The sequence below is a fragment of the Candoia aspera genome, chromosome 3, assembly GCF_035149785.1.
Source record: "Candoia aspera isolate rCanAsp1 chromosome 3, rCanAsp1.hap2, whole genome shotgun sequence".
Lineage (NCBI taxonomy): Eukaryota > Metazoa > Chordata > Lepidosauria > Squamata > Boidae > Candoia > Candoia aspera.
Window position 1 is genome coordinate 40,730,981 of NC_086155.1, and position 27,971 is coordinate 40,758,951.

A 27,971-nucleotide genomic window follows, 5' to 3' on the forward strand; every position below is an offset into this window, starting at 1 on the left:
TTTACCCACTATTTGGTCACTCTCCATCTACCCTTTTTATTTCCTGGAGTGTGTGAGTGTGTGTAGACAAGAAAGGAAATAAAGTATATATTATATATTCCTCGTCTTTTTCGTCTAAGGGCTGCACTTGGACTTTGAGTAATATTCTAGGCCCTGTGCGCCAACATGGAGTGAACCTAGACAGAAACTAAATTTGATTAAATTGATTACATTCAGGTAACTGAATAACTTCCCATATATTTAAAATCTACCCATCAGTGAAAACTTACAATTTGGTAGAAACTTTCAGAGAGACCCTACAGACCAAATCCAAGGCTCTGAAGAGCTATCTGTGGCCTTGAAGTTGCAGGTTTTAATAGTTATATATTGCTAAGCCACCAAGAGAACTGTTCAGAGCCTGCAAACTTCTCTTTCTCAGGTTATGCACCCTGATATACACAGAATGCTATACAACAAGTTGTATTCCAATAATATTACATTCAAAACATTGATGTTAGATGTATTCAAATACAAAACTGGACATAATGTTATGCTGTCCTTCTTATTCTCTAAGCAGTTGCTATTTCTGAAAATACATCTTCTCAGTCATTCTTGCAATGTTTTCCTAGAAGATTAAAAGCAGTTTCTGCTGTCTTTTGCTACATCTCATTTCCCAGTATGAATCAATCAACATCCAAGGAATTATTTCTAACAGCTATTAATAACTGTGGCCTCCAAGAGGAGAACTGGATATAGTTTATAGGATATGGCATCATAATAAAATGAGATATTCATGTCTATGAGATATAAATCTGCCAGAATGGGATGAATAAATAGATTATACTTCTTTGAACGAGAGGTATTTATTCCTCTGAGGTATTATTTATCAGTAGTTCCAAGCCAGGTAGTAGAAACAGCAACAGTGAATATAAATTTGATATATATTAAAAAAAACATTTATTGTCTCTGAACTTGCTGCAATAGATATTATCATGCCTAAAGAAGCTACATTTTTGAACTGTTTAGGATATATATCTTGAGCCGTTTGCCACACATTAAAATTTCATACAGCTATAATATTGCATTGAATGTAACAGCTTGTGGTCCTTATGTTAGAGGACAAATTCCTTTTGGTTGTTTTCCAAACAAAGCCATTTGGCCGGACAGTAGCAACAAGAAGAAAACCTAGCTACTATCCTCACCTCAAATAATCCAACTGTAAAGGCAACACTAACAGAAGTAAAAAGTGGAATGAGGTGGGGTATTCTCATGCTAATTTGTTGTTTCACTGAACCATAACCTCTGCTAGGAAAGCATGCAAAAGATCTTAGACAATGACATGGAATGCTATTCCTATTTTCTTTTCCAATAACAAAATACAGTAGGAGTGGGGGAGGAAGTATCAGCATATATTTAAATGTAATCAGGGAGATAAAATCAAGATTCCTTCAGTGACTTAACTCTGCAGAGGGTGAAAATGAAATAAACACAGGAGTTGTGGACAAAGAAGTTAGGAAAATACTAGTTGATTCTGATATCACAAAGTAACTCCTTTCCAAGTAGGACAGAGCACTGAGGGATATTTGGACTTGACTGATCCTGGAAATGGAAAGTTTTCCTGAGAAAAACCTGATTCTGTTTATATAAATCAGAACAGGGGGAAAAAAAGTAACACAGGAGCCTTAATTGTGGGTTAAATAAGATTTCAGAGTTGTGTCATGCTCATGAATGCATATTTGCAATTAATGAAGCACTCTGGTGCCACTATAATCCACATCTGTGTAAAGACTACATGCAATGCTAGTATCTTTATCCAGACTTGTGAAAACTAATCTTTAGAGTGCAAGTTACAAAAACCTCAGATACCTTGGTCCAACTATAAATAATCTTGCTCAACCATTTATTCCCTAGATTATTTGTGCATTTTATCTACATATGGACAAACCAGAGTAGATTATATTGCAGAACAAGTGTATTCAATAGTTGCTTCACCCTTCCCATAGTGGCTTCTGGGTCTATCACTAGATTCAATCCTTGATGCACAAATCAAGCAGTTGGGGTACTTGGGGAGGTATTGGGGAATGTGGAGGGAAATCCTTCCTCACTTTCATCTGCAGCACCCTCCTGAAATCAATGTCTCATTCTCCTGGCAATTTCTTACATTCCAAATCTGGTGGAAGAAAAGGGGCAAATTAGCAGACGGCTCAAATTGTGCTGATACTTAGTAATCTCATACTGTGAACCTGAAACAGGCAAGGGCCTAGTATATGCTGAAGCAACCTTCATGGATGCACATTTCTTAAGTGATGCTACTGCATCCTTATTCTTCTATCTTATTGTATTGTCTTTGTCGTATTCAGTTCATAATCCTCTATATTATTGTTGGTGGTGGTGATTAAAACTATAGTAAATTGAATAAATCCAGACAGTAGATTGTCTTTTTTTTTAGCTTCAGTTTCCATATGAACACCAACTGCCTATCAGTGGTACAAATGTAAATATATTGGAATGAAGAGTAGCAATCCCCTTTAATCTGGGGAGATGCATTGTTCAAGATATACTACAATAGATATAGCATGCATGTAATTTGCCTACATCAGGTGTGGCCCACCTTTTTCAGGATGAAGTCTATATTTTTTCCTTTTGATTTAATTTAGAGGCTGGACAGTAGTGGGTAAGAGCTGGATGAAAAGTGACAAGGTCAAAAAGTAATGAAACAGAGGAGTCACTTGCCATTCATTGCAAGCATATTCTATACATATGGCATGGGCCTCTCCCTAAGAACATGCACTCATTGTACCAGATAGGATAGGGAGGGCATGCTCCTAGCCCCCTCCCTTAAATGTTGCCATCTTATGGGACCTAGGAAGCACGCCTTTTCCATGTCAACTGCTGCTTTATGGAACACCCTTCCCCCTGGAGTTCAGCAGGCCCCCACCCTTTCAACCTTCAGAAAAGCACTCAAGACCTGGGTTTTCCTCCAAGCACTGGGAAAGGGTGAGGATGATGAGATGAACTTATTGTGGGCTGCAAGGGAAAGTTTAGCTGTAGTGACAGGTCTTTTGGTTTTAATATTTTTTATTGTAGATAGATGTTGCTTTAGTTTTTGGTTGTGAGCCGCCCAGAGTTTGATGCAAGATGGGAGGCTATATAAATGTAATAAATAAATAAATATTCCAGGATACAATATCAGTCCTGGGTTGATATTGTGGTGACTGTTGTGTTACTGCTACTACTTCTATGAAGTACACTAATTACTATTGTAAAATTAACAAGAATATTATTATTGTTATTACTTGTATGGCAAATGCACTCATCTTGCTCTTGTTATATTATGCCAGGCAGTTTAGTTCATTTTAGGCCTCACTTAGGCCCTGCCTGGAGGTTATTCCATATCCAAAGCCCTGGGTGCTGCAGCCCTAATGTTCTCTCATTCCTTAATGAGTGTTTACAAATCATGCTTTTTCAATGACATAGGACATTTTTATCACACTTAGGAAATCACTACTATATTCAGTGATATAGCTGGTGGCTCCACCCTGTCCCTCTCCAAATGCAGTAGTGGCAGAGGGTAATAGTTGTAAAGATGAGAGTATGTAGTAATTATATTCCCAAGTGTTGATATATTTGGAAGAAACAAAAATAATGGCTTGAGGCTTTTAATTCACAGTTATCTCAAAGAATAATGTGCCTACCCTATGTTAGTAGACCTGCAAGCTAATTGTCCACCATTATTATTGTACAGCTTTACTTACTTTGAAGATGTTCAGTTGTTGCCTCCAATATGAGTTTTTGCCTTTTTTCAGTTCGCAGCTTGCCTGAAAACAATAAAGAATGACAGATAATTTTATGCAGGTTTTTTTTTCTTTTTCCTTTGTCTGAGCAGTAGGATTTGTATTGTAAGTGGGAGATGGATTTAGGTCTAGCCTACAGATATCCAAACTGCATGAAGGTTTGAACACTGCAACCTTTAATCTGCAATGACTCTCTTTTTCCTAAATCCAAATGAGTTAGCATTGTTTATCACAATAAGCAAAGCAGCACACTGTCACTTGCTTAGTATCTTTTGAGTACTCTGACAGCTCAAGGAGAAACAGGCCCTACATTTCATGAAAAATTAAGAACTTTATTATAGCAATTGTATTGTTTATCTGAGAAAGTCAGAAGTTCAGGGAGGTACGTGGTAAATCTTCCATAAGACTAAGCTATCACAGAATGCATGAGGAAATTGCTTGCCTGAAAGCAATTAAATTTCTGTTTGTACAAAGCTAGCACTTAAGGGCAAAGTTTTATAAAGAGATTTTGATTTGCAGGGCAGGAAGGATCTTTCAAATAACTGCTCTACAATATTCATTCTAAGTTTATTCAACTGCATCTCACCAGTGTTTGAAATCAGCTGCTACCATACCAGAAACAGGAAACTAGTTTTAAAATATATATGGGGGGGGGGGGATCTTAAACTCTACCAGATCCTCTCTTGCCCAAGGCCCTGATGAACTGTTCCAATTCTAGAACTTTGTGGTTTTCTGTTGTATAAATTGCATCACCTGGTTTTAATTGTTAAAGTTTATCTAAATGGAAGCTTATGGCACATCTACATAAATTAAGTCTATCACAATCCAGCTTCTTGTTCATTCTGTTGATTCTTTACCTTCCACTTCACTGAGGTATTCCATTGTGGACCTCTTTTCTTCTTGCAAATTATCAATTCTTGAATATAGACTTGTACGTTCATTCTCCATGTCTTTTAGGGCTTGTTGAAGTTGAGAGTTCTGGGTGTCTGACCACTGCAGGAAAGAAACAATCACAGTAAGAAATATCTAAAGAAAAAACCTTGAAGTTCTTTTTATAAATCACTTTTGGCCATGGTATCAAAGAGTATTTAACTCTACACAGAAATAAATGACAGCTGTTACACTGATTAATAGTTTAGCATGTAGATGAGATGCCCTTACACTTGAATACTGGAGTTCTACCTCTTTGAAAACAAGGCTTTTGTCAGGCCTAGCCCAAGAACGACCAAAAATCAGACCAGCCAAACTTCAGTTCTTTATTTGCTAACTCTGTATAGACAGAATCTTGCCAGACTCAAGCAACTCAACCTAACATAAGGGGAAATAACCTGGGAAAGCTCTAGGGTGGGGCTATTCTGAATCTCTTGGTTTTCCCACAACTGACCCACTTGAAATGTGCTCCCTCCTTCCTGAGAACCAGCAGCACTGCCGAAATCCACCAGTTTCTGGATGGCAGCACTGTATCTTAAGTGCCTAGATTTTTTCTAACTTCACTATTTGGATTCCATTTAATCTCTCCCATGCTGATTTTACATGTAAACACCATTTAGAATATCTGTTGTGTTTGGGGAAATGTAGCACTCAGATTACTTCTGTGGTTTATTTCAGTAACTTTACTTATTTGACTAGTGGGTTTCTTTAGGGCCTGGTTCCCCCACTGTAACTCAAAATTAATTTTGGCAGCTCCTTGGTTAATACTGGTTTTATTTTAATTATGGATATATAAGTTCTCAGCCATATTGCCTTTTCTATATGTACAGTTGTTGTATTTAGTTCATCATAGTTGCTAATGTTAGTTTACTGGTTTGGTTATTAAGTTGTAAACTAATTTTATTGGATAGAATTTTTAAATTACTGTGTTCTTCTGATCTGTACCACACTTTTGTAAAGGTGCATAAACAACAACAACAGTAGCAGCAACTTTGTCCCTTTGTGTTGGAACAATGAGCTACTGTCCTCAGCATGCTGGTAACAGTTCACCATAAATGGCTTCATGAGTCATACTTTCTTTTTCAGTTCTGTCACTAAGAACTGCTAGCTTGACAGATGCAGCTGTGAAATGAAAACCTGGAATATAGCCTCCCAAAGGGATTACCTGCAGTTTATTCTCCAAGACATGCAGCTTGGTTTGGACTTCAATGTGCTGGTCAGTTAGTTGACTCCAATCATTTTTTAAGGTGTTAAGTTGATCTTTCCAGAAGCTACAGTCATCCTCCGCAACAGTTAGAGCTCTCTAAGAAGAACAGCATCATTTATCATTGGTAAAGTTGACACACAAGCTTTTTTGACAGTCCTGTAAACACTAGAAGAATGAGTAGTGTTCATTGTAAACACAGCAATTTTATTGTAAGTCTAATTAACTCTTGTTAAGACCTGATAGGAGATCTGATCGGACAAAGAACAGTATGCCACAGAAAAGGCATAATTTTTTTTCCTGTATCTAGCTCATACTCCTTTCCTCCCCCCATCGGCATATTTGCAAACTGTTCATGAGATTTGTGGAAGTATCATTTAGAGTGATCTATATTGGCTAGTTTGTTTGCTTTGAAAGATGTGTGTTGCAAAGAGCTGCAGGCACTTGTTATTTTCAAACTGGCTTTCAACTAGCTGAACAATCTCTGAAGCAACTGGGATCTTAATTTACACCTATTTCTCTATGGCAGTAGAGAAATAAAGAACAAGAAATTGTAGGGTCAAATTGTATTATACGTTACATATGTAATTTCATTGTTTTAATCATTACTTTTTAAAACTTAAATATGTATCACTAAGCATGGCCTCAGAAAATGTTTCTTACATGAATTTGCCTGTTAAAAATAGTTCCTCTGCAAGCTGATATGACAGCTTCCTTCCTAGAACTTTGTCAAACATTCTCAAAGCAGCTTGGAGAGATAAAAGAGGAAGCAAATGGTTGTTGCTATGGTCCTTCCAGTCAATCATAACTTCTGGTGACCTCATGGACAGGTCACGAGGGAGGACTAGAACTCAAAAGTTATTGGGAGTTAAACCTCTCATACTCCATACCTGCCTGGTTGCTGTGACCACACATTTAACCATATCATTTAGTTTGGCCCTCAGTCTAGGCCTCATCAGGCAATTACTTCAACGTACAACTTTGTAAGCTGAGCCTGCAATCCAGTGTCAAATGGACAATTCATCTCTCTTGCAATGATCTGGAGCAGTGTTTCTCAACCTTGGCAACTTCAAGATACGTGGACTTAAACTCCCAGAATTCCCTAGCCAGTTGGCTGGGGAATTCAGGGAGTTGAAGTCTACATATCTTAAAATTGCCAAGGATGAGAAAACTGATCTGGAGCAATGAATGAATGGAGAATGAAAGGGATAGCTGTGCTGCAGAAAGCAACTCTGCTGTCTTTATATGCACCCTGATAATTTATACATCTGAAAGCAATAAATATGAAATAAAATGAGATTATTAAAATTTTTCTAATGATCATTTAGAAGCTGCAGTCATTAAAAGCATTGCTGCAAGCTTTCTTTTTGCTTCAATGCTCAGTATAGGGCATCCCAGCCTTTTTTTTTTAAGATATACAATAAATGCAAAGGTGTCAGAACATGGCAGGTATGCTTATACATATGGGTAATTGGTCTATAATCCTTACAAAGTTGGAAAATAGTGACACACATTGATTAACTACATTGATTAACTACATCAGTTTTCCAAATAGCTCTCTTCTTTGTGAAGGGCTGTTCCTTGGGATCTGAGGCTGAAGAAGAGTAGCTGACCCAAGATCTGAGGCAGAGACTCTAATTTGCAGTTGTTCATATGCTTTATGCAGGTACATCATTCCCCACTCACATACACTTCTAATTGTTCTTCAGAATCATTGCATTGCTCTGTATTCATCAAAACGTCCTTTTTACATATTGGGTAGAAAATAACATGCTTAAGACAAAACAGCATAGCCCTGCAAGTAATGGGTGCAAATCCCTCCAATGCGGTGAGAAGAATTTCTGCCATAAGCAGAATGGTCCACAGTGAATCAAGGAGTTTCCTGACATCATTGATGGTCTGAAAACCCCTCATGATATTTAGAGCTTCAGTACTATATAAGCACATTCCTATAGGTCTCAGGCTGATATCCTTGCCTACCTGGGCATTCTGAAGTTGCTTTTGTGCCTGCATTTTCTCCTCAAGCAGTTTCTGAAGAGATTCTTTTACTTTCTGCTCATAGTTCTGCTTTTGATCTTCCATCTCCAGGAGAATCCTTTTTAAGCCCCGCTTTGAATCACTCTAAAAAAAACCACAGAACGCTGAAGCAAAATTCCTTGTCTTAAAATATTTGGCTGGCTTTGGTTTATCTGATCAGTTTATCCAATAAACTTTATCCCACTGGGATATGTCAGTCATGACTAACTTAAGTCCCATGGATTTGAATGGGACTAATGCAGGACTTAATGTGGATCTAACCCTTTAAAACCCAAGAGATCCATAGCTCGTCAAGTTAAGCTTCTTGTGCTAGAGCAATTTTGCAAGCAATAATGTTCTAAACTTATTTCTTAGAGAATGGAAAAGGTAACTGGCCAACTTAACATTGTGAAAGGCACTAATATTTTAAACACTCTTGGTGTAAGATTCCAGGGATCGCCAACAGACCAAACTTTGAAATGTTATCCAGCCCACATTATATCCATTAAAATTGCAATCATGTTATGGTTAATGTTTTTTTTAAAAAACTGTTGTTTTTATTTAAAAAGGGGGGGCTAAAATGCCCTCTAGGAGTCAGCTCCTGGTGATTGCATCTGGAGAATTTTCTTAGTGTTATACTTTTATTACATATATGGAAAAGAAGCAACATGTTGATCTCACGTGAAATGTTTCTGTACTGCAATTTTATATGCACTTTAACAAAACAAAAGTGACAAATCTTGAGGTGTTCTTTTGGCAATAACCACATAAATTTGAATTTATGTGAGACACAACCATAAAAAGTAATGAAAGTATAGTACAACAGAAAAGTGCAAGAAAAAGAAAAAAAGATTTCATGATGCTCAGGAAACAAATTATTGCTCAAAGAACATCAAATGTTATCACTCTTCAGGCCTCTGAGGAAGAGTTAGAATACAATGAGTGGTAAGCTCTCTTCTATAATTTTCTTTTAGGGCTGTGGTATATTCATATAAGGCTAATGTCATTAATCAGTAGATATATGGAGGACACAACAGCTCTCCAAACTACAGAAGGAAACTTTTCTCCATGTAAATATTAAAACTATCTAAACTTTTAAACTTTCCCCTTTTGAGCCAAATGTATTACCTGGGTACAGATTTGCAGTTGATTCTCCAGCACACTCAGCCTGCATTTGAGTTTGTCTTCATTAAACTGACCCTAATAGAATAAAAAATGTTAAACATTGTGAATAATCAGTTTGTACATAAGAATCTCCCAACCCTCAGATACAAAGACAGATCCTATGCCTTGCTTCATTCATATTTTTTAAAAGTTTCATTTGAGAATATGTGTCAGAACCTTCAGAAATAAAGCACATTTGAAATCAATGGGTTTCAGTAAAAGAAAATGAAACATATCCATTCATATCACTTACACTTAATAAAATGTAATAGTGACCTTAATTACGAAAAGGCCTATGCTAATTATTTATTTTAAAATCCCAGCGAGTAATAGGTAATAGGGGCAGTTGCAAAGAGGCCTATCATCAGCCAGGGTTAACACAGTTAAATATATGAACATGCCTACCATACCTAAAATTACAGACACTCATATTATTATTATTTTTTAACATGTATTCTCTTCCACAAAAAAATGATACTTCTTTGTGTGCAATATTCATGATAATCCACATCTTCATTAAGTCCAGAGTCTAGCTTTGGTAACCTTTGTCAATCCAAAGAGTAGCTAATACTGTAACCCCATGTACACTTATAGTAAAGGCTATGGGACCGCTGAACATAAGACTTGTAGGTTTATTTTCTAAGTATCCAATGAACCATATGCTGTACATAAAAGTTTGTAATAGAAAACATGTGCTAGTTTTTATAGATCCACAAGACTTGATTGTGCAGGCAAGTTAATAGGGCTGGGGTGGGGGCAGAAATGCCCCCCCCCACCCACAACACAAGATGGTCTAGTTAAAATACAACCCATTTTCAGCAAGAGAGCAGAATGGAGCCAGCCTTCCAGTGCTAAATACAAGCATGAGAAAGGCCTACATTGTGTATAGTTTGCTGGAGAATGGAACTGCAGGGAAGGAATACACCAAGTCCTTCAAAGGTATGTAACTTCCTCCCTTCAACAGCTGGACATCACCAGAAAAGGAGGAGCTGTTCTTCTGGAGTATTGGGAAGCTGTGGAGTCCCTGGTGCTCTCTGAGCTTGGTTGTTTGCTTGCAGACATTTCATTACCCAACTAGGTAACATCATCAGTACTAGTGAGTGTGACTCCACAGTTCAACCCTGAGCTACAGATATTATCTTTTAGTGGGAAGCTTCTGGGAGGCAAACCACTCCCATTCTCATCCTTAAACCCCACAGCCTTTGCACAGTCAATGTTTGGCAGAAAACCAGCCTAATTTCAGTGTTATGATTTCAGTTTTGTTTGCTTGCTTGCTTGCTTAACTCATAAGTCTCAATTGGAGGTTAATCTGGAAGGTTTGGCAGGTGGAAGAAAGGATATTTTAAAGCCTCTGCTTCCATGTCTATCTTATTTTGTCAGGAGGGAACAAAACTGCCCACTTTGCTATACAATTTTTGCAATTTTGCTGGGATGTTGCATGGAGCCCCTAGGTTGTCCAGCCCTGCAATACCTCGTTTTGAACTTCATAGACTGTTGTACATGTTGAAATGCAACTTTGCTTCCTCCTTTGTTTTGTTTTTTAAATTGATATTATAATTTAAAAGCAAAACAATGCAAAACAAAACAGGAGATTGTCAGTGGGTAAGGCCAAGATTTTGACTGCAGATCTTCTCTTCTGCTTTTCTTGGGAACTGTAAGCTTTAAAGCAGCGGTTCCCAACTTTTTTGGCACTGGGGACCGGTTTCGTGGAAGACAATTTTCCCATGGACTGGGGGAGGGGATGGTTTGGGGATGATTCAAGCGCTTCCTCTTTTTCCTGACCTTTTATTCTTTTTTCTTTGCGCTGTTTGGAGATAGCAGCCAATGGGCTTGCTTTCTCTGACAGGAGGCGGAGCTCAGGTGGTAATGTGAGTGATGGGGAGTGGCTGTAAATTTACACAGGCTGTAAGTTCGCTTGCTTGCCCACCACTCACCTCCTGCTGTGCGGCCTGGTTCCTAACAGGTCACAGACCGGTACTGATCCACGGCCCGGGGGTTGGGGACCGCTGCTTTAAAGCATTTTGAAGAGGCATTTATATGCCAGCTAATTTGCCTCTCTTATTCCATTTAACAGTGGCAAATCTGAAAGTTTCAGATCTATATTCATTTGGAAATCCCAGAAGCAGTTTGTTGCTTTAATGAATAATAAACTGAAAGCATGGGCTGCACTGGAAACTTAGACAGAAAACAAATGAGACAGCATACACCTGCCTGTTGCTAAGTGGAGGTTTAATTACCACTTCCTGTAAGTAAGGATGTTAAACTATTTTTTTCCCTGCTGTTCTGGACTTTGGCAGCAGTGTTTCAAAGAGGAAGTCTCAAACCACAATGGTATCAAGCAGTAAATGTCAAGCAGTTCTGTTCTAAGAGAGCTCTCAATGAGCTTAATTTGGAAAGTTGACTGAATTGCAATTTCTTTTTTGCATCAAGCATTTTAGGGCACTGCTTTGGCATTAGCACTATTCATTTCAAGTACTGTTCCATAGAAAGCAGATATGCTGTTCTTCTTTTTTTTCCACAGGATCAAGTAGAATACCAATGCAGAGTAATCTGAGCTAGACTGTACAATTTTATTTCTCTAAAGCTATGTCTTTACAAAGGTTCCACTCAAAGGTGTAACCTTCATGCATTATTAGTAGGTACCGGAGAGGATATTTTGGCAGGTAGCTACAGCTTGTCATTACAGAGCCTTGCTATGGTAAGAAAAGTTGCCTCTGTTTGAAATTCTGTTCTTTGAACAAGTGATCTTAACTATCAAAAGATACAAGTACCCTCTTAGTTTTCTGGTGCATGTGCTTACTTTGAATAATATATATACTGATATAACACATGATTACGGATAACAGTAATCTTAGTATGACCATTTGGTACCTCCCAAGATTTTTCTGCTGCTTCTAGCAACATGGCTAATAGCTCTTGTAAAATCACCATCTTCTGCTTCAATACTAGTTCTCGGTGTAGTGCCTCCTGAAATGAAGAAATCAAAGTCACCACACATTCAAATGATATCCCAGGCATGCTCAGAACTCATTGCCCTAGCCCTAGGACTAGCAAGGATTCCCTTGCTCTACCATCAACTTTCTTTTTCAAAAGGAAACATGGAGAAATTTGACTATAGTAACTTGACTGTTTCAGAGAATCCAGACTTTTTCATCTACTAAGTCTGCTCTGAGGCTGACTCTATAAAGTCCAACTCACATGAATCTGCTACTGATCTGCATTTGCCAATTGTATCTCATATCCTTTAAAATTTTTAAATTATACTTTTAAAACTATAAAATTCTATGTTTTGTATCCTTTTCAGTCTTTCACTTCCCTAATTTCCTCACACTGGTGCCGGAAATGCCACCTAATATGTTCTACAGTTTCCACTCTTGTTAGTGCAAGGTGAACTTCCTGCATGAAGATCTAATCAATATACAGTATCTAACTGGTAACTTCTACTGAGCACCAGCAGTTATCCAGATTGATTGATTGATTGATTTTTAATGTAATTTATATGGCAGCCCATCTTAAACATATGACTCTGGGCAGCTAAGAGAGAATAAAAACAAGATTAAAATATCATAGAAAACCAGTAAATAAATATAGGAGCTGAGAGAGAAACAACAATGCAGTCAACATAACCAAGATACGGGCTTAACCACACACCCTGTGTCCAAGACTCGGCAACAAAACCCGGATTTGTTATAGAAAACCAGTAGGGTCGAGACAAGTCTAATCTCTGGGGGAGGATATTCCAGAGGGCAGGTGCTACAACAGAAAAGCCTCTCCTTGGGGCATCTAACAGAGGAGCATGCCTCTACTGCTGGATCTCACGGGATGGGTAGACACAACTGGGGAGAGATAGTCCCACAAGTAACCTGGCCTCATGCCTTGAAGGGCTTTATAGGTCACTACCAGCACCTTGAATTAAAAGATTTAAAGCTGGGGACCTTCTGCTCCTAGGGACTAGGGCTGTTATCCAATTGGATTATGTTATTAATTAGTGAATAAAATCTCTGCAAGTCTGCTTGATAATAAATAATTGACTGTACTTATTGGTATTTCTTGAGCAATGCAAAGCACTTTCTTTATCTAACTTTTCTTTATCTAAATTTATTGCAAGACTCCTCCATCTCCTGAAAGCTGCTGTTGAGGGTTGAGTGAGCCTTCATAATAATATGGACCATCAAATGAAGGGATGCAATAGGTAAATAGAATTGGAGACACATGGTTAACCAACTTTCCATTCAGGGAAACAGAAAGACATATAGGTACAAAACTGTACTCCTAAAAAATGAAGTTTATTTCCCTTTGTTCTTAGATGATGACCTAGCTTTAGAACTGGTTTCTATCTTGGATAGTAAAAAAAGGGATTATTTATTTTTAAAATAATGTAACACAGTTTATAAAACTTGCTATCTGATTATTAGTGCCTTTTTAAAAATTGACTGGAAGATTTTAAATCGTTTCACTTGATCACAGGTTCCATCTAGCATGCCTCAGATACCCAGAGCAAATTGATGTCAGTTGGTTTCTGTACCTCATACCTAAACCAAAATGGCTGATCAGAGAAATTGTGCATTTTGTGCAAGGTGCATTTCGTGGGAATATACACATTCTTATTTTTTCCCATGTAGGAATGAATCCTGCACCTCAAGTTTTCTATTAAGGCATTAAATATGTGTGAATGTTTGTTCATTAAGATCCTGAAGACAAAAACTGTTTAAAAAAAAGCAAGTTGGGGTATAGCATTCCAGCTTTATTGTTTTCAAGTAAATATCTTGTTTTCAATTGCAGTCCTATTCTAAGAAAGTAAGGTTTCAAGTATAAAAAGAAATCCAAAAGTATGTAACTTATGAAGAGATCCTTCTCCAAAGCTGTTTGAAGTTAATTTTAATTACTCACGTTGAGGTAGTTAGAAAGTTGAATAATTTCCTGAAATACAAATAAATATATTTATAATCCTAATTGACTTTAACAAAAGAAATTTTAACATTTAGCAAAGAAATGCAACCTGCACTATTTGCCAGCACTGAAATCACAAAACTCACAAAACTTCTAATATACTTCAAGATGGGCAATTTTTACTGCTATCAATCAAAATTTGTTATTTAGCTACTGTTTTTTAAAAACATATTTATGGTAAGAAAACAGATGGAAATACTGGTAAAAACAGAGTTAAAAAAAATGATGGTGCTCCTGTGCCTCCCTTCTTTTAAAACTGCATATCTGAATACAGCAGCTCCGTGATCAAAACCTGATTATCGAAAACCTGGTGAAACTTTATCAATGGCCATATTCAGAAAAGGAACCATAATTTGTTTATCTGAAACAACACTACTATAATAACTTGTCTGAAAGGTCCAGGAAGGCCATTGTGTCCAGGAAGGTTATCCATGCAGACAGAAATGAGAAAAATACCAAATACTAGTGATTCTTCCCCCCCGCTTGGCAAAGTAACTTGTGTGGAACAGTAACATAGAGGTGATCATGCATCTCAGATATAGTTTTAGAGTGGTAGATTATCTCTACAGCTGATTCATGCTGATACATAGCAACTGTCAATTCAGAATGTCTTAAGGAAAGAGGATTCCTATCACCACTTCATGTTTTCCATACCTTATCTAAAACTGCTGTTCCACAACTAAAAACAAAAGAGAAAAGAATTATCAAGGAGATATGAAACAGTTGCAGTGTGATACCACTGTCAAGTAGGAAGCAAGGTAACAGATAATCCATACAGAATTGACCATATAAAAATAAAAAACTACTGAAAAAAGTCACCAAATCGAAAAGTTTTTAAAAATCCTAAAATAATCAAGGAGTGCTAGGTAATCTCTCAAATTGATTTTTTCACTTGCCATTGTGAGCCTTTTTGTGCCTGCTGAAATGTGACTGTGGTGTGGTACCCAAGGAGGGTCTTTATACTATCCATACATTCATTGTTGCACATGTGAAGATTTGCAATACACCTTTGCATCTGTGCAAGCAATAACTTGTATACACTATGAAATGGGGCATCTGTACTTAGCTTTTAATTAACAGGAACCTGTGCAAAATGTTTCTACACTGGTTGTTGGTCTGGTCCTGCATGACCAACATAACTGAGGCAGCTTGTAGACACAGCAGTGAAAAACTCCAATGATAACTTCACTGGTGGTGTATAACAGACCCCTGTAAGCCTGGGAAACAGAACTACTGAAGCCTGCAACAAGGGGTTGGGAAGGCTTCTTGTAATCATAGGCCAAGTTGTGCATTGCCGAAAGACAGAGTGACATGGTAACATTTTTATATGCTCGAAAATGCTCTCCCAGATGTTGTAGATCTGCTGCCTGTGCACAGACTCCTGTCTCAGTGTGGCTTGTTATCATTACTGTATGTTATACAGCTTCAAGAGGATTTTATATGTGGCTTATGAAGTTATGGAATGCTATTTCTTAATGCAAGCAAGAAGTTCAGGATTTGGATAAGTTTGAATGAGTAACCAGAGAATCTTGAACCTAAAACAAATTCTAAAAATATGACTCAGACTTTGATTATTTACTAGGTTGAAAAATTCTGGTAATCTTTACTCAAAATACCCCATATTCAGTGTAAAATGTTCAGTATCCTGTCATAAAGATATCCGTTCCAAAGGGGAAAAAAAGCCTGAATATCCAAATGAGAAAAAACCTGAATAATATTTTTACTTACTCTGTTTGCTGACCTGAATTTTTCTTTTCAGCACTCAGTTCTTTTGTGGTTTGTGTACCTATATAAATAAATCCCATTTCAATACTTTTAACAGCTGACAGTGACATACTACTGTTTTTATTTGTAAGAGATGCATTCATAAGACAACAGACGTTTCTAAAAGTTATGTTCAAAAATATATTACTACATTTTAAAAACATTTACATTTGAGACCAGTGTTTCTCAAATTTTTGCCCCTGGAGGGCAAAAGGCCTCAAGGAACCCCTGCACATTCAGACTCAAATATAGGCCACAAGTTACAAAAATATTATATTCGTTTCATGTGTAGGCCTGCATATATGCATTAACAGTGTTCTTAAACTAAAAATAAAGAATGAAACTTACCTCTTTAATGTGAAGTTGTCCAAATTTGAAATATTTTTAAAAATAAATTGTGATCTCCCAGGGAACCCTAGAGACCTCTTGTGGAACCTTAGGGTTCCATGGAACCCTGATTTAGAAATCCTGTTTGAGACAGTTTGCATTGGGGGGGCTTCAGTGATATTTGCATTAAAAACAGTTTCTCAGAGAATGCAAGGTAACAATTACCTATAATAAAGGTACTTGCATGCAAAATCTCCATATATTTGGGAAAGTTCTGAACAAAATGGGACGCGGTGGCGCTGTGGGTTAAACCGCTGAGCTGTCGATCGGAAGGTCGGCGGTTCGAAACCACGCGGCGGGGTGAGCTCCCGTTGCTCGTCCCAGCTCCTGCTCACCTAGCAGTTCGAAAACATGCAAATGTGAGTAGATCAATAGGTACCGCTTCAGTGGGAAGGTAACGGCGTTCCGTGAGTCATGCTGGCCACATGACCCGGAAGTGTCTATGACAACGCCGGCTCCAAGGCTTTGAAACGGAGATGAGCACCGCCCCCTAGAGTCGGACACGACTGGACTTTACGTCAAGGGAAACCTTTACCTTTACCTCTGAACAAAATATATATGATTTTTTAAATTAAAAATCTGAAAAAATAACAAAATAACCAAAATTAGACATGGACAGTAAAAAACAGTCAGATTTATGCTGATATACACATTCTTGTGGGTGACTGACTAAAGTTTAAGGCTGATTTTATAGATTGCCACTTACCTTTACAGTTTTGGGTAACATTCACAATGATCATGCTTTGAGATAATTTGTCAGGTGGGAACGTATTACTGGAGTTATGCGGTATAGATTTGGTATGAAGCTGAGAGATAAAAACAGAACAATATTTTGGTTCTGTTCCATGTGTTGACCTCAGTCCTGAGAAAATAAGCCAGTACCCCAATATCTAACACTCCCCAAATTTGTTGCGGATTACTAAAGTATCTCTTTTGGAATAGGAACTCTAAATTGCTCCAATACCAATTGTTCTACTTTTGGAGGACAGAACAGCATTGTTTAGTTACTTTAAATAATTTGCTAATGGTAAATTATTTTGCCATTAGTAAAGAAAGAAGAAAATCAGCTTCTGAAGCTTCTTTTCTGTTACCTGACACTAATGTTTTAGAACAGCATTTAACCACTTCCTAAAAAAGTAAAATAAATCTTCCACAAATCTCATAAGATCATGAAATCTTGTCAGATTTTGGCAACTTCATGCAAGGTTTTGCAAACTGGAGGTAGACCCAGGAAGGTATGACAAGAAATGGTTCAAAGATATTACTATACACACATGCATGCACCATCACATATCCAAAGATTAAAACCACAGGTTATTTATAACTAATCTCCCAGCCCAGGTCAACAGAAGAAGTGCAAATGAGCTGCTAAATTCAACAGAAAGACTTCCCAGCTAACCATTTTGGAATGGGCTAAAGGGTGTGTTGCCCCCATTCTTAAATATTACCTGGCTGTTAGACAAACATCTCAGATAGGTCTGAGGTAGCATTCCTCCTAGACTGTCGGAACTGTTTACAGGAACCAAGGATCCTCTTTTGCCAGGAGGCATCATCATTTTTGTCCTTCCAAGACCTTCAGTCATTAAATTCCTTCTTCGGAAGAATTCTTTTTGTCGGGGGCTCTGAGCTGGTTCCTTTGCTTCTTTACTTTGACATTTGCTTGTGAGACGGCACATGGTCCTGTTGTTTCTTCTGAGCAGGCTTTCGTGCTTCTCATGCCGGCGCTCATATTTTTCCTCATAACTCTCACGCTGGGAGCCTTGCTGGCCAGGAGATTTGGAAAATCCAGTGATCATCCTGACAGCACCTGTCACTTCAGGGCGCAACAGTTTCCAAATATAGTGGGGACTCACTTTCCTGGAAAAACCAAGAGCGAACCATTAGGACCATCTAGGCTCTAGAGTTTCTTTGTATAAAACAATGCAGGTAATACTTCTTTGACGAGATGCAAGTGCCATGACTGTGAGATATCAGAGCCCAGTTTAAAATGATGCTATTGACCTTTAAAGTCCTGAAGCTCAATAGTTGAGGAGCCAAATTTTTGAAAGCTGTTCCCTCTCTTTATAAAACTGCCCATGTACTAACATTTTCAGGGGACATTTTTCTTAGGCTTCCTTTTCTAGGGGAAGCTTGTTGAGGAGAAGCTGGGCACAAGGCCTTTTCTCCTGTGAAGCTCCATCTCTAGGATGTTCATGGAATCTGGATTAGCATCCATTCTGCTACCATTTTGGCACAAGATTAATATTTGCCCAAGTGTTTCAAAGTGCAGTTTTATTTATTTATTTATTTATTTATTTTTCAAATTTCTATCACTGGCCATCTCTCCCAAAAAGGGGGACTCTTTTGTTTTGTTTTGAGCTTGCTCTGCTTTTCATAAATATAGATCTGTTTTATATTATTACATCACATTTATAACATAGTTTGATTCCTGCATTTTTGCTGATTTACAGTATTTACTATCCTAGTATTTTAGGATGAAAGATGGCTTGAAACACTTCTAATAAATAAATAATATATCCAACTTCAAAGGTGCTACTATAACAATATATTATGAACTCCCAGAAGATTAAACATTCCCAACAGCAGCTGTAGAATCTCTACTCCATCAATTAGCAGGGTCAGTTCAGAAATTACAGATCTTACCATTCTCCTATTCAGGTTTTTGTTATGTTAACAACTGGTAGAAAAATTCTAATGGGATACTCCCATTTCTAAGAAAGATCATTCTTCAGCTTAACTTTCTGTTTTCCTTTTTTGCAGGTGTTTAGTTACCATGCTTGTTAAAATATCTGTGCAGTTAAAGTTAATTTGTATCTGAAACCTAAGGGCATAACATGTAATTATATCAACTTCTGAATAATCTTGGTTTCTTTAAATCCTTTTCATCTTTTGCTTACCCTTTAGTGCCATAGTCAGTATGTGTTGCATATTTATGGCTGAGATCAGAAAATCAACAACAACAACAACAACAACAAAAAACTTGCTATCTCTTTAAGAATCAACTTCATGAGTGATACTTTTTGAAGACAAAACTGTGAGAAACAAATATCACAATGAATAGCTAAAATACAGTTTTTCCATTGGCCATCACTTTCCATTTACAGTAGGTTTATTTTTGGTGCCATCTACTTTTCAAAGTCTACTGGATTAGAGATAGTATCATATCATAGTATTCTACATTTGTACATACAATACTTATGTTCACTTTGAAGAAAGCATGCAATTCTGAATTCTAAAACTGTTGCTTATGCTAGAAATACGTTCTTTTTTTACTTACTATTTTTCTCTGTGTTTATACTACAGTCTAGTGTCATGGGTAGATTGCAGCACAATTAATTCAAAGGGATGAGGGCCTTTGTTCTGGTATTACCTCACTACTTTGTATGTTTATATGAGGAGTAGGTTTTTTAACCTCCCCCTTTCCTCATTAAAATTCAACACCATTTGAAAAAATACTCTCATCCATCCTATTTCTATTCACCTCTAACTACTGGCCTGTAAGTTTCTCCTTGCCTTGAACTAAGCAGATAATCTTTGTGGAAATTCCAAGAATGGCGATTGGAAAAACATATAATACAAACAACCTGCACATTCACAAAAAATTGCTAGACATGAATTGGTCTTCCCTTGCATTTTAAATCAATAACAGCATTTAACTTAAATTGGAATAGGCATTTATTGAAGTAAGCTAATGGCAGCTATGTGCTAGATCTAACATACATGGCATCTTGGACTGGACCCAAATGTGGGAACCAATATTAACTGGGTAACTCACTAAGGGTTACCTCACTGACTGTAACTTCATGTCGAAGCCCAATTTGAGGGGCTAGTTTTGATTTACAGCTTGAAATTCAGACAGCGTAAGAACCACCTGGTCATAAATAAATCCACCCAAATGTTAATATCTTTCATTCAGGCCCATTTAAGAGTCTTAAAGCAGGCGGCAACCTAGGAAAATACACATGGATGTTAACTGAAATATCACCCTTTAAAACATCTCATTGATTGATTAAGTACCATCAAGTTGGTGTCAACTTTTAGCAACCATATAGATAGATTCAATCTGTCCCTAACATGGTCTTCCAGTGGTGCACCCATCACCACTGCAACTGAATCCATCCACCTTGCTGCTGGTCATCCTCTTCTTCTCTTTCCTTCCCCCTTTCCCAGCATCAGAGCCTTCTCCAGAGAGGTAGGTCTTTGCATAGAGCTTCTCACTAAGATGCTTATATTCTCCAAGGTATTTTTAAAAATGCATCTTTGGAAATAGTGGTAATTTTTTTCCCTCTCTCCTTGCTTCCACATTTGAATGACTTTTCACGTTTCATGATAGATGAGATGGATGGATGGATGATAGATGTTGTTTTGGATTTTAAATGGCATCAGCAACCATCCTTTGGAAATTTTTTGAAAGGAGAGTCCATTAATCGCTATAAACAAACAAACAAACAAACACAAGGCTAAACTGGTATGACACATAAGGGCAGCAGTGAAGTTAAGAATAAATCTGTGACATTTCTCCTGCAAACCCAAATTTATACAACACAAGAACAACTTCTACAAGTTATACACTTTCCAAATATGCTTGGCTACAGCTCTCATCATCTCCAGAATAGAGACAGCACAAGGAACTATGGCACAAAGCAACAAAATGGGAGGGAAGAAGATGAAACATAACAACAAATATACTTATGTGACATGTCAGGATGAAAAATAAGGTATAGTCAGAAAACAGGAGTAAAGAACAATTAGTAACTGATGCAGAGCCATCTACAGAATTCAAACATTAGATCCAGTGGGTTCTGTATGATATGGATAGGTTTTGCCTTCCACCAAACAATTTTTTAAATGAGCCATCACTTCTAGATTTGACAGTGTGCAGGATGATTTCTTTGCCCTGCAAATGACTGCAAAGATGGATGTGGAGGGCAAGGGTTGATGATTGAAACTTTTATATTATCTAATCGTAATTCAGTGTATACAAAATAATACATAATATATAACTGAAAGCAAAGGATTAAATTCTCCTTAAGGACACTAAACATGTTTTCTCCCTCAAACTGGTTTTAAAATTGAACAGTGTTTCAAAAGCAGCTGGTGATACAAAAGAGAATCCTGACTTTGCTGAAAAGCAAAATATTCCATGGAACCAGTGAAATAATCTTTGCGTGAACTTAATTTGCTGTTTGGCTTTTAGATTTTGCCTAAAGCACTGCACAGTCAGAAGTTTAATGGGGCTGATTTGGATTGCTCTCTCTTTTACTTTGGACCCAGTCTGGCTCACTAGCCTCTGAGCCAGCTACTTGTTAAAAAGGAATAAAATACAGGATACTTAACTAAATAATATGAATAATGTTGCATGCAGTTTGACCTTCGTATTGAATATATTACATTAAACATCATAGAAGGCCACAGACGTTTTAAAAGAGTCTAAATATAGGCTTTAGCATGTTTTATTCTATTACTTGCAGATTTCACTATATATCAAACTCCTCCTCCTCCTCCTCCTTTTGAAGTCATTCACTTGCACAAGGCTCTCAGGTAGGTATTGGTATTATAAAATCTAAATTCTGAAAAATATAATCTCATTTTCTCCAGTTGCAGTACATGCCCATTAATATTTATGCATACTACTGAAAAAAATAGCACAATATTGTACCTGTTAAAAAGCTGCATCAGGAGGGTGGTGATGGAACGCAATGGATGGCTATTTCAGACAGCTTTTTAAAAAGACATCCTATGCCCAGCTAGCCATTGTCCTGGCTTCAGCATTCTGGGCTGGCTATTCTGCAATTGCTCCCTTGAGTTCAGAACAAGTGGCTCGGGCTCTGGGCTGCTTCCTAGGCCCTTGCATAAAGTTCATTTCCGTTCCTCTGCAGATCAATAGCCACAACTCATTTTGTTGTAATATTTCCAGTTAGGTTTCCCCCTCCCCCACCCCCATTGCTTGATGTTTCTCAACGGGGGAGGGAGTCAACGTTGTGACACTATTTCACGCTCTGAAACAGTATAATCCGTTCTACGAATTCGGGACTGTGTTACCAACTTCTACAGTACTGTATCTATAGAGCAGACTGAGCTGAATTATTGCCCACTGAGTATAAATTCCACTTTGAGGAAGAAGTGAAAACTTCCTGCCAGTCCTGCAAGGCAGGAAAACCACTTACTTCTCCTCTGTTCTCCTTCATTTCACATCACAGCAACCATTAAACTGAACAAAGCCATTCACAGTTTTGTACATCTGCATCCGGCCTAAAGGCTAGAGGCTTTTCACCTCTAACTTGAAAGTAAGCAGTTTTGTTTTTATGATTAGTACTTATTTTCAGACTCCTTTTTAAATGAAATATTTTTAAAGGTACAATAGCCTGTGAGACCTATGTCCCAAAGGATTCCTCAGTTGTGAACACATATCCACTGGAAGAACGGTAAGACTAAATACAGTCTCCTGTTGTCTTTCCTCACACCATGGTCCCAGTTTCCAGCAATTTTATTCTACAACCCCCTTGCTTTGTGTAGATTATTTTACCATCTTCACTTGAATTCCTCCGATATTTTTCACCACTCTTCCTCTCTTATTTCTTTCCATCAATATATAAGTGTGTGCGTGTCTGTCTGTCTGTCATCTACCTATCTCAGTTAAGAAGGGGAAAATAGACTGGGTGAATTCTTCCGTCTTGACTTGAAGGACTCTTGGCTCTTATTTTATATCCTATGACGTGCATGGAACGGATCAAAGCTAAAAGCATGACGTGACCAGCGTAAATTCTACTGTTTCCCTGTTGCACCATTCCCTAATTTTGAGTTTGCTACTGCAATGCCATATTAACTATATGTGCAGTAGGGTATGGATATTTGAAAAGAATGCATAGAGGAAGAAACATGATTTTGGCTCCCACAGTCTGCCAAAGGTTGTGTTGAATACAGTTCCAGAAGAGTAGGGGGATAGGCATGTGAGCAATAGGAGGAGGAAGGAGTATTAGGTATGTTCGCTGCCTTGAGTTATTTATAAAAATAATAAAGGTGGGATAAAAACTAACTAAATAAATAAATAACAAATTTGACAAAACAACCGTGCTGTCAAAGAACCATGCTCTGTTTAGTGCTAAAACTGCTGCAGAAAATAAATATTCAGCAGCACCTAAACACAGAACCCTCTGCTTCCCCCCTCATCCCTGCTGTTAGATTATGATTTCTCATCTTTCACAATAATCTTTAGTTAGATTCATTTTGCAAGCTGTAGAAAATGTTGGTTACAATTCTTTATTTCATTCACAGCCCGTGGACCTAATTCGTTGCTATATCAAACAATATTTGTTTAGTACAGGAAGAAGCAACCTGTGGCCCCAGGATGTATTATTTTTCCTTTACTGTACTTCACTAATATTTTTGTTAATTTTTTTAAATTTATTTTTATGTGGCTCCTTTATGTTTTAGGGGCCGTTGGAACTACCTCCAATTAATTGTGGCAGTACACTTGCATCTCCCACATTACTTTTCACCTGGGTTAAGATACCCAGTGATTGGATAAACAGTTAAATATGCTATTCATATTCAGCTTCTGACCCACTAAAATGTAACTGCTTGGAACTATTATGGTTGTTAGGCATGTGTCATCTTATTCCTGTAGGAATTCATTTCCTATTTCATGTTACTATGGAAGCAATTAGGGGCAGAAATTAGTTCATATTTCATTTCTGAGTTTCAGCATTAGATTGTATTTGACATATTAAATTCTCCCCACACCTGGTCTTTGATGATTCCAGTGTTTTGGATAAGTGGGATGCACAAACAGAATATTCCCACCCAAGCTGATGTCATCAGACCATGCTACTGAATCAGAAGGAATCTGATAGTACCTTTTCTAAGAAATTTAAATGTTAAGAAAATTTTTAAAAAGCTTATACCTTTTAATAAAATTTGTTACTCAGAAAAGGTGCTACTAGACTTCTGATGTTTTGCCACCGTAGACTGACATGTCTCTCTTTCTACCATGCTACTGAATGAGATACCAAAAATATAAGACAATCACACTAGAAACTAGAAATCTAAAAAGTAGGAAATACTTTTATTAGATCTTCCAAAATATGACAAAGGGGTGTACAAGCTTCTGAGTTCTCAAAAACCTTTCATTAGATCAAATCTATATTTTGGACCCAGTCTAAAGGTAGAAATGAAGATTAAATGAATCACAGTAGCTGTAGCAGATAGCATTCTGGGACCTTAGAAGCCATGGAATTGTAATAGATGGAAAGTATTATGGAATGGTTCTTTCAACAAGCCATGTGCCCTAAGCATTTGTTCCTGTAGAAAAGAAAGATGGTCACCACTGTTTGATCACCTCTTATTTTTTCATTTTGCTGGTTTAAAAATGTAGTTTTGCTTTAAATTTTACATTAAAATGGAGAAGTGTCTATAGTTTACCTACTGCATTTGTAACAGAAATATTATTTGTCTGTTCAAAATTAATCTGTGTCAGAGTCTACAGTTGAGGCATATTTAAATATGAGTTTTGAAGTATTCTGCATTTTCATGTCTATCTGACCTTTGAATGACTTGGTGCCTCCAGAAGTGAATCAACAGGCACTATCCCCACAAAGCACTCAATAACAGCTTACCTTGTTCAGATGCCATGGCTTTCAGTGTCCTTATTGTGCAGCTAATTGAAAAGCCCTTCATTTAAAGTAGTTCTGAACAACGAAGAGGAGATATATTACTCCAGTTACTTAACCCACCGACCTTTTGAGGTTTAATTATCAGAGTATGGGGTTCCTTCCTTTCTAGACCAAAATGTTTTTCTCTGATGAGCACATATGTCCTTTATCTTTTCCTCAAAGGCATTGTTGCAACAGAATGCCCACTCTATTTTAGATCATATGTGCTTGCTCTCTCTTCACTTAGAATTAAAACAAGGGTCATTACCAACAAGGGAGATCCTTACCTTTGCTTCTCAGTGGTAGGCCTGATTTGAGTTCATCAAGATCTGAAGCATTAGCTTAGTTATCAAGTGTTAACATGCTGTAACTGACAAGACTTCACTATTCCTTTTTCAAAGAACAGGAAATGCTCTGAGCTCAGTATGGGTATTTCACCCGCTTAGTTCCTCCCTCTCTCTCTCTCTCTCTCTCTCTCTCTCTCCCTCTCTTTCTCATTCTGTCTTGCCCTGATGAACTCTAGCTTTCTATAGACAGTTTTGTGATACAGTGGTTTGACTTTCTTTTAGTAAACTGACCTATATTTCTTTCAACATTGGATAGGACTATCACATCTGAGCTGCCAAAATCTAGATAATGCATGAAGATAACTCTTTGCTGCCATCTTCTGGCCATCCACATTTTTGCTGCCCATATTTCATAGCCCTTCCATTGGGGTTCCAGCAACAACTCTTTGCTGCACCTTGAACTTGTCTTTGCTTGCAAGAGGCTGTGGCTAGCATTGTGGAACCATACCAGCCTAATATCTTTGTGAAAGAGAACAACTTAAGTTGACAAGAAAGCAACATCTATCTATCCTCTTGAACAGAAGAGTTATGGGTGATAGGCTGTCATAAAAAAACTGGGATATGTACATTGTAGTCAAAAACTTGGCTGGGGATTTTGGGAGTAATGGATCCAGGATATCTGGCAACCATCAGGTTGGAAAAGATTGTTTTAAGTGTATCCTGTCTAACAGCAAATGTGTGAAGTATATTTGTACATTACACAGGAAAAGATCAGTAGATAACTTGTAGGCTGCATGTTTCTTTTTCTTAAAAAAAACAACACAGCTTCCTTTATTCCAAGTTATTTCTGACAGGAAATGGAAGTGGAAAATTGCATGGATATTTATCCCAGGAAATTATTTTGACAAAACATTACAATTCAGTACCTGAAAGATGACTCCATGTGCCTTTTACACGAATAGCGTCATGATATAGGGCAGCCACTAGGTGGTAGTGAAATTAGTCAGATTGAAGAGGAGTTTAGAGTCGCCTAGTACAGTTTTATTCTTATTTAAAGGAGATAATACAGGTACTCACTGCATCCCATGACACTCTGAAAATGTGCGGAAATGTTTTCTTAAGACACACACACACACATACCTCTTGTATGTATGTGTGCATCTGGAAAGAGAATCACTGATCTTGACCTGGACATTGTAAGTTCAGGTTAAGGAAACTGTAAGTTCTCCACCTCTGAAGCAGCAAAATTAATTGCAGTGTCTTTTAGATTGTGCTTCCTTCCTTAGCATTTTCTTTCGACCTCAAACGTCCTTGCCTGTATAGTAGCAGCAACATTAATGCTTAATACAACTTATTAAAATATTCTCTTTTTAAAAATGTAAATGTATATTCTCAAAAACATGAAATTTATCTGTTTGTCTGTCTGTTCAAAATATAAGCTGATGGATCAGACCAAAGGCTTATCTAGTTCAACATTAGTTTCCTACATTTGCCAACCAGATACTTATTGGAACTCAAAAGATGGATATGAATCCAGTAGCTCTCTGCCATTTATATTCCCCAGCAACTGATATTGCATAGAGAAGCAAATTGATTCTGGTTTTGGAGTTAATGTATAGCTGGACTTATCCTCTATTACAGTGTTTCTCAACCTTGGCAACTTTAAGATATGTGGACTTCAGCTCCCAGAACACCCCAGCCAGCAAGCTTAAAGTTGCCAAGATTGAGAAACACTGCTCTATTAATTTAGTTTATTTATTTATTAAATGTATATCTTGCCTTTCCTCAGGATTTCCAGACAACATTCATAGCATTCTCTCCACCAGGGTTTTTTGTTGTTTTTACCAAGACAGCTCTGTAGTCCAGACTGAGCGAAGAGACTGTGACTTTCCCAGAATCACCCAATGAAGTGCATTCTTTCAGGCAGGACTATATCACTTCTATTGGCTCAAGGGCTACATCAATTGTTGATGATGTTGTTGTTGTTGTTGTTGTTACATTTTTATCCTGCCTTATATATATATAACTCAAGGTGGCAAACATACCTAATACTCCCACCTATTTTCCCCACAACAGGGTCTGAGGTGGGTTGGGCTCAGAGAAAGTTACTGGCCCAAAGTCACCCAGCCAGCTTTCATGCCTAAGGGAGGCCTAGAACTCAGAGTCTCCTGCTTTCTAGGCCAGCACCTTAAAAGTTGACACTGACTTGATGGCACATAATCAATCAATAATTGAATACAAGGAAACAAAAGTAATATATCAGATGACTTAACATTTATCAGAGCATTTTTTTAAAAAAATCTGCTGATTAAAATTAATTTTAGTTAAGATCTAGGCTAGGCAAGGATGGTGGTTGAACCCCTTTGGTTTTTGGTTCTGTCTTATAGCCAACTGCATTCCTTTTCTCTGATACTGGAGAGTTTTCTTTGAAACTGGAGAGCCAGTTTGGTCTAGTGGTTAAGGCAATGGGCTAGAAACTAGGAGACTGAGAGTTCTAGTCCCACCTTGGGCATGAAAGCTGGCTGGGTGACCTTGGGCCAGTCACTCTCTCTCAGCCCAACTCACCTCACAGAGTTGTTGTGGGGAAAATAGGAGGAGGAAAGATCTGTCCCTAACGTGGTGTTTCAGTGGGCTACCAAAACAATGAAAGAAAAATAGGACAGTTTTTGTGGATATTATTTTACACAGTGTCCAAAATTATATGTTATTTTCCTGTTCCTGTCATACTATTCTACAGTTAGTCCTTAAATGCTCAAAAATAAGTTCATTACTATCCTACAGATTACAGATGAATATTTTCTAAAACCACATCGTTTTGATTTTAAACATGTAAATCAGGAGAACG

The 27,971-nt window shown here is 37.5% G+C and overlaps 1 protein-coding gene across 4 annotated transcripts in view; it reads right to left on the minus strand.

The window, feature by feature from the left end:
- Positions 1–26,273, minus strand: part of TRAF3IP3 (TRAF3 interacting protein 3) — a 32,604-nt gene extending 6,331 nt beyond the window's left edge. For 2 of the 4 annotated variants that reach the window (XM_063297439.1, XM_063297442.1), the window contains exons 1-13: positions 25,127–25,274; positions 21,848–22,061; positions 17,637–18,045; positions 16,895–16,994; positions 15,766–15,823; positions 14,692–14,716; positions 13,978–14,007; positions 11,959–12,054; positions 9,052–9,123; positions 7,888–8,028; positions 5,869–6,006; positions 4,631–4,766; positions 3,735–3,797 (exon numbers count right to left, since the gene is read on the minus strand). In XM_063297439.1, the coding sequence (XP_063153509.1) occupies positions 3,735–3,797; positions 4,631–4,766; positions 5,869–6,006; positions 7,888–8,028; positions 9,052–9,123; positions 11,959–12,054; positions 13,978–14,007; positions 14,692–14,716; positions 15,766–15,823; positions 16,895–16,994; positions 17,637–18,045; positions 21,848–21,864 (1,285 nt within the window). In that variant the 5' untranslated portion in view covers positions 21,865–22,061; positions 25,127–25,274. Of the gene's footprint in view, positions 1–3,734; positions 3,798–4,630; positions 4,767–5,868; positions 6,007–7,887; positions 8,029–9,051; positions 9,124–11,958; positions 12,055–13,977; positions 14,008–14,691; positions 14,717–15,765; positions 15,824–16,894; positions 16,995–17,636; positions 18,046–21,847; positions 22,062–25,126; positions 25,275–26,203 lie in introns of those variants that run through there. The other 2 variants (XM_063297440.1, XM_063297441.1) reach the window with 2 other exon arrangements.
- Positions 26,274–27,971: the final 1,698 nt, after the last annotated feature.